The sequence below is a fragment of the Scomber japonicus genome, chromosome 11 (genome assembly GCF_027409825.1).
Source record: "Scomber japonicus isolate fScoJap1 chromosome 11, fScoJap1.pri, whole genome shotgun sequence".
Taxonomy (NCBI): domain Eukaryota; kingdom Metazoa; phylum Chordata; class Actinopteri; order Scombriformes; family Scombridae; genus Scomber; species Scomber japonicus.
In genome coordinates this window covers 14749524-14760029 of record NC_070588.1, presented here as the reverse complement: position 1 = coordinate 14760029, position 10506 = coordinate 14749524, and the positions used below count along the sequence as shown (strand labels likewise).

Below are 10506 nucleotides of genomic sequence, written 5' to 3'. Positions count from 1 at the left end.
CTACAATGAAATCAGGTACTATATCATTTTTATTCCAATAATATAAAGTGTAATGTTATTCCTTATTTACGGTGGCCGAGACCCGCCATAGCTGCAAATAAAAGTAACGCTGCAAACAAAAAGAAACGCTGCTGCAAATAAAAGAAACGCTGCAAATAAAAAGACACACCGCAGCAAACAAAAAAACGCTGCAAATAAAAACAAACGCCGCTGCAAATAAAAGAAACACCGCAGCATATAATTAAAAAAAACGATGCAAATAAAAAAAGCCACAACGGAAGTGGATTACCGGGGACTGTTTTTGCCGAAACACCGGAAGAAGAAACAACAACAACAGGACTACGAATTGGAAAACGAACTAGAAAGAGTCGCTACATGTACTTTTTAATGTGTTATTTGGTCAGGCGACGTTGCTTGTACGTGTAGGTCAGGAAAAGACGTAAAAGGGACCGTATATGGTTTATTATTTGTGTTATTATGTTACGTGTTGGACTAAATACATGGACATATTGAGGAAAGTATTTCGATGTTATGGAAACGGATTTCATATTTCACAAGAACGGATACTTGGCGAGCTGTACAGAAAGTCCTGAGTCATAAGATGATCGGTGTGGATAAAGGGAAGACTTTGAAGGTATGTAGAGATTATAGCTGTTTTTACTTTAGTTGAGTGGCTAGCCGAGCCAATCGCCAATACTATTACGGCTGTGAGCAACCAATATAATTCGTGAGTGGTCTTGAATGAATCAGGGCAACCTATGCTTTCTAACAATGTATGGCATGAATATATATGTTTAAGGGTTGGTGTTTAAAACATTCAGAAGGACTTGTGGCTACCTCCCAACCTCCGACCCGTCCCGTAGGCGGAACAACGACAGTAATAAGCTGCCGGCCCGGAACTATGTAGCCGTCAGTTGTTTCCACTCTCGTTAGTGGTCTCCCCGTGTTAGCCGAAGCTAACAATACACCGGCATTCTCCAGTTCAACTTCAAACCTGGGGCTACATCGCCTGACCAAATAATACATTAAAAAGTACATGTAGCGACATTAAACACTACCATTTTCACTTACTTTCTAGTTCGTTTTCCAATTCGTAGTCCTGTTGTTGTTGTTGTTTCTTCTTCCGGTGTTTCGGCAAAAACAGTCCCCGGTAATCCACTTCTGTTGTGGCTTTTTTTTATTTGCATCGGTTTTTTTTATTATATGCTGCGGTGTTTTTTGTTTTTTTTGTTTGCTGCGGTGTTTCTTTTATTTGTAGCGGCGTTTGTTTTTATTTGCAGCGTTTTTTTTGTTTGCTGCGGTGTGTCTTTTTATTTGCAGCGTTTCTTTTATATGCAGCAGCGTTTCTTTTTGTTTGCAGCGTTACTTTTATTTGCAGCTATGGCGGGTCTCGGCCACCGTACTTATTTATGTATTGTTGCTTATTGCTCTGAGGCCCATACATAGGCTCTTACTCTTCACAGATGCAGTGAAGTGGTTTGACAGTATAGGTTCAGGCTGTATTTATGTTACAGCTTAACAACACAACACAACTACTGTACAGTGCAGTAGTTATGTAACAATAAATGATATGTCTTGTTATACAATCTGCCAAATACTATAATAATGGTCTTCTTTGAATTGCCTTTTAAAACTTTAAGCAGCCCACTGGTGATTTATGAATGCTGTCAACATATACTCTCAACAGCTGATAGAGAAGAGGTCACAGAGGTGAGCTGGCTTCATTCAAAGGAAACATGTTGCCCTTTTTTTCATTGACGTGTGATGATTGAAGCTGTTGCTATTGACAGTTTGACTGAAGAAGCAATGAAAGTTCCTCCACTGACTCCTGGAAAAGCAGTAAAATAACTTTCTTTCACTTGCCTTTTTCTTCCTTCTTTATTCGCCCTAATTATCTCTCTCCAAACCAGTCTCTTGTTTCTCCCGTATCTCTGAATAACCTTTTCATTACATTTGTACTCTCTCTTGTGCTTGTTTTTCTCTGCACCACCCTCTCACTCTCTTTTATTGTCTGCTTTCAGTGTATCTTCCTTTTCTCTCTCCTCCTCCTCCACCCCCACTTCTTATCTCTGCTGACATTTTCAGTCCAGTGACTTCAGACACAAACTGCACAGACAATAATTCTTGTTGCTATACTAATCTGTTTTCTGTTGGAAACAAAGCACGAGTGGGGCCAGCTCATTAACAAGCCATTGTTCACTTTTCCATGTACCAAGACCAGTCCTGTTATACTGATAATTTGAACAGGGCAAGAGATTTTTGTAGAAAGCTAACACAACTCACATCAGATGATGAATGCATTGGGTAGAAACAGTTCATAAGGGAACAAGTGAAAAGGCATAGCTGAGTATGTGCTATGAAAAACATTTTTTTCTTCAAATAACACAATAGTAAGAACATGGCTGAGTCTTGAGTGATGAATGGTGATAACAAATGTCTTTATTTGAGATTTTGGACATAGTGAAGCAGCATAACATGGCCACCTATACACATACAACCAAACATCACCATCTGAGCTCAAACATCAAACATGATTTCGTTCCTTATTTTTAGATGCTGATGTTTCTGGCATTTTTCCTAACCTATATGGTCATTCTCCCACTTTCCTTTCATCAGTTACAAAAAACAAAAGCCCCCCCTTTATCAAGTACTTGTACATTTGCACAAACAAAACTTGGAATATGTGCACTCAAGGTTCCCCTTATAATATCACTTTTGACCACAGTTTTTAAGGCTTATGGATATGTCAAGCTTTCCTGTGCATGCTGTTTCACTATGGCAACACTGAAGCTTTGTTGTTCATTTGAATCTCATCTCTTGCCACTGAAGTGTTTTTGTGGACAAGAAATCACAGATGAGTTCTGATGTTGTTCAGAGAAGTGAAGAGGATAAATCCCGGAATGCCCTTTATTTTACACCAGGCTGAAGGAAGTACATTGTGCACAGTGTAAAAATGTATACTGATTTGCATTTACTTGATTTTATGTTTTCCATTTAAATCAGCCGAACCTGGCAGCATTCTGTATGTAAAAATATGCTTAGTTCGCTTTACTGTAGCAGTGGAAGGAAAATGCCAATTTTAGAGTTATTTTTTATTCATTTATTCTATAAACCGTTTCTAATGTCTCCTCCTCTTGTTTACATGATGTCTTGCTGGTGCTGTGTGGACTCGCTGACAACCTGAGAAGGACAAAAGAGATGTTATAAAATGTTTTGTAGGAGGTAAAAAATACAAACATTTTTATTGTTTATTTGTTAAGGACAGTGTGTTTCTCAAATAATATTTCCCATCAATAGTGCAGCAGTGAAGCTCTGTGTTTATTGTTGGGAGTGAAGAGCTGTGCAGGGGAAGACGACTAGCCACTGACAGGAAAGTTGCTTGTTCACAGAAGCCAGTGTGGGGTGATGCAGCTGGTTTTAGTAAGTGTCTATACCGACTTGATGCAAACTACAAGATTTCAGGGATCAGTTGGAGACTAGAAATGTAGTTGCAAGCACACATTCTGAATACAAAGTGGAGAGTAAATCTAAGTAGTTTGCTTCAACCTGCCATTGTGAATAAATGATAAAAAGGTGGATGGGATTTTAGAACCAGACTTACACACTGGGCACTAGTGCCCTGGCTCATAGAAAACTTCATCTGCATAAGAATATGACAAGTCAAGATTAATCGGAAAAATTATAAATTTCTCATTAGACTAAATGTGTGCTTGATGAATGTGTGTGTGTATGGACATTTTTGTATATGTGTTGAAAGTATCTACTGTATGTGCGTGTGCGTGTGTGTGTGTGCGTGTGTGTGTGTGTGTGTGTGTGTGTGTGTGTGCATGCTCATACCTCTCCATCACGGGTCTCAATGGTCTTGATGACAACAGTCTTCTTGGAGTGAACCTCTGGGGTGCGATGCTGGGACTCAGGACTGGTCTCTGTAATTTAATAAAAGCTTTCATTTAGTTTATGGTAATGATTTTAATCTGGTATTGCTCTTAGATGGTTAATTGTCTTTGAACACCTTGCATACTGAGGAGCAGCCTCGACACAGTTGGAAAATCCCTCTCAAACATATTTAATCAATGGCACTAATGAATCATGGCTGTACCTAATACATCATCTTTAAATACTTCTCATTGTTTTCATTTAAGAAGCTGCAAAAAGGAGCAAAGAGAGATATCAACTACACAGCTGGACTGTTAATACATCAAGTGCTTGGCCTAAACTGTGTAATTAAAGATGTGTGGCTCCATGATGGTTGCTTCCGTGAATCAAAAACCTTGAGGGTTTTTCACATGTCATATATCCCCACACAGTGGTCAGAATGTGTCACTGCAGATATGCAACATGTCATGCCCTCAAAATAGTGCTTGCCATATACAGTCATGGGCTATAATTAGTTTTTTTTCTAATCCCTTCATTGACCCATAAGGAATGTAAAATGGATTTTAAGGGTATTTTTGTGCAAAGGGAAGAATGTGCACTGTTTCTCCTACCTCTGAATCCAATACTAGAATAGGCAGACTGTACAGGCGCAGTGGTGGTGATCCTGCAATACAAACAAACACAAAATGCAATGTTACAACTCAGTAGCAGGAAATAAATATACACTAAAATACAAATTTCACACTTTAAAAAGGTCAAACCATGATAGTCATATGACACAAGCACAACTTTACTAACATCCAAATGAAAAGAAGAAAACACACACCTGCTCTCCTCTCCCTCCAGCAGCTTGCGGTAAGTGGCAATTTCAATATCAAGAGCCATCTTGACATTAAGGAGATCCTGGTACTCCCTCAAGTGACGGGCCATGTCATCCTATAAATCAATACAAAAAAAGTTATTGGCCTGCTAAAATAAACTTCTCACCAAATATAAAGTCAACTGAAAGAACTTCAAAAAAACGTGAATATATATATTTGTGATTTGTGACAGATGTTTTGTCCATTCCAGATTCCAGTTGCACTAAAGTTCAATGTCTATGGCTGTTGCCACATTAATCCTTACAACCAGGGATGAGGTGGACAACTAAAATATGGGTGAGCTTGATTCAGTGATCATCCCCAAAATGAATAGCTAAGGCCCTGAATTTATTTTTCTGATTACCTTCATCTTAGCAATTTCTTCTTCCATTCGTGTGATGGTATCCTGGTAACCAGAGCCTTCACGAGTCATGCGATCCTCCATATCTCTCATCTGGCGGAGCAGAGACTCATTCTACAAGGGAAGACAGAGGAAAAATTAGGTGTGGATCAGAGCAGTGTAAAGGTCTAAAAATGAATGAAAGCTATTGAAAGAGGGACAAATGGCTATTATTAAGAAGCATGTTTGGTAAAGAAACACATAATTAAAATAAGGTGAGAGATGCAGCAGACAATACTCACAGTGCCCTTGAGTGAGTCAATCTCACAGGTGTAGGACTGGATCTGGTGCCTGTACTCCATACTCTCCTGTTTGGCCTGACGCAGTGCATCATTGTTCTTATTGACAGCCTGGTTCAGATCAGACACCTAAGGAGAGAGGGTAAGAGGATTTAGCAGTGAAACAGCTAAAGGAAACTATGTGTGTGTGTGTGTGTGTGTGTGTGTGTGTGTGTGTGTGTGCGCGTGTGTGTGTGTGTGTGTCCTACCCTACCTTAGACTTGTACCACTCTTCAGCCTCTGAAATGTTCTTGGCGGCGATGCCCTCGTACTGCATGCGGATATCTCTCAGAGCAGCGGTCAGGTCGGGTTTGGACATGTCCATCTGGACCTGTACCTGAGTTTCCTGCATCTGGCTCTGCAGCTCACGGATCTCCTGCAAGGTGACGGGAGAAGAAAATGACTGTAAGCAAACATAATCATCAAATTCTTAACAGGGGAGGTTAGAAAGAGGAAATTAATGAATATCTGTGGAGATTTAAAAAGACAGAAACTGTGTCCTCATTAACAACTAATGAAAATAATCAGTTGATATTGGAGCTCATAAAAGGGAAGAGCTACAACATAAATCAATAAAATACATTTACATATACTGCATATAGGAATTAAAAATGTCCAACTACACTATAAATTGGTTTAGTGCTGTACAATACTACGTATATTATTAAAGTGTTATTAGAAATCCAGAAATACACTGGGTTGATTTAGAACTGTAAAACTAGAAGTTTTAAATTGGTAAGCTTTGGTCGCCCTCAGCTGTCTTTTGGTTCAACCAAAAGATATAAATAGCTTTGCATCTGTTCACATGCACATACTCTTTTTCTCTCTCTCATACACACACACACAGCAGCTGACATGCTCTCTTCAACCAATCAGCAGATCAGCATTTCTGAGAGGTCAGAGTTGAGGTAGGAATGACAAAATGACAGCAAGGGTCCTCGAGTGCGCCGATATGTGTCTGAGCATGTGGCTCAGAATGTGCTTTGATGTAAGTGAATGTGCAACATGCTTCTTACTGCTTTGCATCTAAATGCACAATTTGCATTTACAATATTCTACAATATTTATATTGTAACATTTTCATTCAACAATATGTAGAAGAAGAGAGAGTGAGAATGTATAATCATGCATAATTGACGCGTTTTAATATCAGTGGGTGTGTTTAAGTGTGAAATATCTGATCCCTTGAAGAGCTGCGTGCCTACAGAGGCTCAGATATATATGATATTACAGTATTACATCACACACAGCTGATATATGATATAGTACACACCACCCTACTGACATACATAGTACAGATATACTCTAGTGGCCTCATTGCAGCCAGACAGACATAATTTATAGACAGATCCATATACCTCTTCATGGATCTTCTTGAGGAAGGCAATTTCCTCTTGCAGACTCTCAATGCGTCTCTCCAGGTCCAGCCTGGCCAGAGTGGCATTGTCAACATCCTGGATACAAAACAGAAAAATAAGAAAATTATAGCAACAATCAACAGTAGAAGTAAAAAGAACATGAAATTGAAAGAGAGAAAATGGTTAGTGACAAGCAGGAGAGTTGGACATGTACAAGATTGAGTGCTTCCAAGAAAATGAGACTGAAGGAAAGTTTCATTTTTTATATCAGTGAGAAAGTAGCTATTGAGATATAGAGAAAGCTATTAAGTTTTTATTGAAATAGAAAACATACGGCTCTGAAAGCAGATAGGTTGTTCTCTGCATCTTCCTTCTGGTGAATCTCCTCTTGCAGTCTGGAGACATCAACAGACAGAGAGAAAAAAAAACAGCAAAAAGAAAGTTGAAAGAGTTGAAATATAAAACAATATAATCACAAGTTTTGAGTGTTTGAGAGCATGGCCTGTTCCTTAGGGACCAATTACTAGACAGATAAAATAGTTGCCACTTCTCATTCCTCCAGACTTCTGTCGGTAAATTTACAAGAATAGAACCGACTGGGCAATGACACATGATAACTTCTTACAAGTATGAATACACGCACACACGCACCCCCACACACACACGAGCACCTGCCCTTTGAGTTCTGTAGCAGTGTTGTAGCTGCTGTCACATTGTCAGAGTCAGAAAGGTTACGGTGAGAAAGGATCAGAGGTCTGGTACTGTTTCCAGAATTAGCGTTTTACTATGCACCCTGAATAACTTGAAAATGTACATTTAAAAAACAATGCATGTATGCAACATTAGCAGAAGAAAAGCACACTTTCAACAGGTGCAAGTCACATGGCATGGTGATCAATCTTTTGGTTTGGTGTGGTACAATTTATTTCTTTTTTAATATTGTGCAGCACAGCTAGAGAGTACCTAGCACCTGTGGATTGCACTTACTGTACATAATTTGCTCCACAGTGCACATTTTCAATATTTTCACCTCTTCCCATTAAAAGCCCGGTCTTATGAATGCATAAGATCATCTGTTTTTTTGTATTGAGTATATGATCATGATTAAATTCTGTGTTGTAACTGTTGGCAGGCAGGACTTCTCTGGGTATATTTTGATCTCAGTGGGAGCAGCAGGTGCTTTAGATTTAGAAAGGGATGATAGAAAGAAAGTCAAGAGCGTTTATGCTTGTGGTGTGTGTGTTGGTGTGTGTTTGTGTGTGTGTGTGTGTGTTGGTGTGTCTGTGCGCACATTTATACACTTAAATTTAAGACATTGCTCGCTGTTGCAATGACAGAAATTCTAAATTCATAGAGTTGACCTAGTAGCTACAAATAGACCACTCAGAAATACACCCACAACACAGCTCTCTCTATACATATCTCTCTTTCTTTTCTTCACATATACAAGCAATCTGTATTTTGCTGACTTTTTAAAATTTTAATACATTTTTGCTCTTAGTTTTACTCTGTACAGGTGCATACACAGAACAGGCTGTGTGTATTCAACCGTTTGTTTCCCTCTGCATACCTCTCTGTCTGTCTGAAATGTAATCTGTTTCTCTGTCTCATCTTTATTCCGACAACCCTGTGAGTCTCTCTATCTCTTTCTTTCTTCTATTCTGCTATGTCTCTTGTGAATAAATTATAAAACACCTTTGTAAAAAGTTGGTGAACCATAACAGTCATTGAAGCATACAAATTCTCAAATCACTCCTGTATTACTTTGTTGTTTCTCTTTTCTTCACAAGAGCTGAGAGACCCAGTGAAAATCAGCACATTGTCTTGATATTGCATGTAGGTGTTTGTTTTATCTCTTTCATTGTACAAATTAAGTTAGCTATCTAAAACACCCCTCTTTCTCATTGAATTTTTTTTTCCCTTCCCTTCTTTGGTTAAACTGCTCGTAACTCACGGACATATTAAACTTTTGACTAGGGTTCACAAGCAGACATTTGCTTTAAAGAGTCACATGAGAAAAAGGATGGGACCTTCTAATGTAGACAGTTGCTCCAACCGATTATAGGAATTCCACTGGAGACCCTGTCTAAAATACGCGACTGGGGTTTATCTTTCTGGAGGAGGTGACATCGGCCTCTTGCTCACTCCTGTCAAAATGCATCTGTTGTCTGGGAACTCTAGCTGTTAAACTAAGCTATATCAGCAGCATGTGTTCTTCATGTCATCCTTTTTCATTATTCAACCATTCATCCACATTTTTAAAGGTCCATCTAACTCATTCATCCGTCCTCTCACCTACCTCAGTTTAATTTTCTGCAGGTCGTCAGCCAGGTTGTCTCTCTCCACCTCCACTCGGGCACGCTGGTTGGAGAGGCTGTCTATTTGCCTCCTCAGCTCTCTCATTTCCTCCTCGTACAGATCAGCCACACGTCCAGGTCCCTCGCGGCCCCTCAGCTTCTCAATCTCCACGGTCAGCGCTGCATTTTGCTGCTCCAGGAAACGAACCTTCTCTATGTAGCTGGCGAAGCGGTCGTTGAGATGCTGAAGTTCGGCCTTCTCATTGGTCCTTGTGTTGAGGAAGTCCTGGTTCATTGCATCAGCAAGGTTGAAGTCAAGTTTCTCACCTGAATAAGTGCGCATGGCTGTAGAGGAGCCGAACCCTGCTCCAGCACCAGAGGACAATCTGTAGTTGGAATAGGAGGGAGCACCACTGCTCTTGACCTCATACACGCGGCTAGCCATATGGCTGGCAGAGGAGCTGCGGCCTCCTCCGGAGGAGAAGAGGGAAGACATCGGGGATGAACCGATGCCTGAGCCAAAGGTGCGACGGTATGAGGAGGCACTCTGGCTTGAGGAGGAGAAGGACTTGCTCATGGCTGGTTGACTGGTTGGTTGGCTTGTAGTTTGACGGAGCTGCTGGAGAAGCTGAGACCCAACTGTCCCAATGGGAAACAGGGAGAGAGATTAAGTGAAGAAATGCCAGGCACTGAGCGCAGCTATTTGTAGATTAACCACACCCACGCTGACCCCTCCTCCCCGACCTCCCTCTGTCTCCATTCACCCCATCTATACTACCACTACCTCCTACTCCACCCCTCCACTGTACCTCAGCCACATTTTCCTGTTATTAATCACTTTGTCAGCATTTTCGATCCAGGCCAAAATTTGAAGCTTGCCCTGGTTCCAGTTTGGTTTAAGATTTTCTTTCACATTCCAGTGATAAATTATTTTAAAGTGTCGGGAATATATTAAGGGCCACTTAATTTACTTTAAATTTAGCTATCATTGTTGTAAACACAATCATCAGGGCTGTTTTCTTCATAGTACAAATCTTAATTTTTTACTTATAGACTGCATCATTGCAATCAGTAATACAATGTCTGAATATTCTAAATTGTGTAATCTGATTACTTCTTTTCTGTCATTGTGTCCATTAAATCCATATAAAGTTCATTAAAGCAGTTTTTAATGGGATTGTAACAATGTTTTCCACAATTCTTTTCTTTTAAAAAAAGGTCTGTGAGCAGAAAGCTGTGATTCTGGCTGGTTTATTTTTTTTTAGAAAAACTTGACTTAATACATGACTTTTTTTGGTTTTTATTAATTAGTTTATTGCACTCTCTTGATTTGTCATCCATTATTCTGTAAGCCTGTCCTTTACATCCCCTCCCCCTCTGTAGCCACTCATCTTTTCTCTTGCCCCTTCCTCTCTTCTCCCCCTGTCCCGCCTGTTG

At 39.9% G+C, this 10506-nt stretch overlaps 1 protein-coding gene across 1 annotated transcript; it reads right to left on the bottom strand.

Moving 5' to 3' along the window:
* Positions 1–3083: 3083 nt before the first annotated feature.
* Positions 3084–9723, bottom strand: desma (desmin a). The gene is made up of 10 exons (XM_053328150.1): positions 9072–9723; positions 7107–7167; positions 6773–6868; positions 5629–5790; positions 5379–5504; positions 5101–5211; positions 4703–4812; positions 4488–4540; positions 3838–3926; positions 3084–3180 (listed from the first exon to the last, which is right to left on the bottom strand). The coding sequence occupies exons 1-10, from the start codon at positions 9644–9646 to the stop codon at positions 3139–3141; spliced, it is 1425 nt and encodes a 474-aa protein (XP_053184125.1). The 5' UTR covers positions 9647–9723; the 3' UTR covers positions 3084–3138.
* Positions 9724–10506: the final 783 nt, after the last annotated feature.

Bases quoted from the DNA above. Each gene is read 5' to 3' on its own strand.
- desma (XM_053328150.1), bottom strand. From the start codon at position 9,646: ATGAGCAAGTCCTTCTCCTCCTCAAGCCAGAGTGCCTCCTCATACCGT. The intron at 6,869-7,106 runs GTATGTTTTCTA...TTTTGTATCCAG, and splicing joins ACCTATCTGCTTTCAGAGCC to GATGTTGACAATGCCACTCT. The intron at 5,212-5,378 runs GTGAGTATTGTC...CTTCCCTTGTAG, and splicing joins TTGACTCACTCAAGGGCACT to AATGAGTCTCTGCTCCGCCA.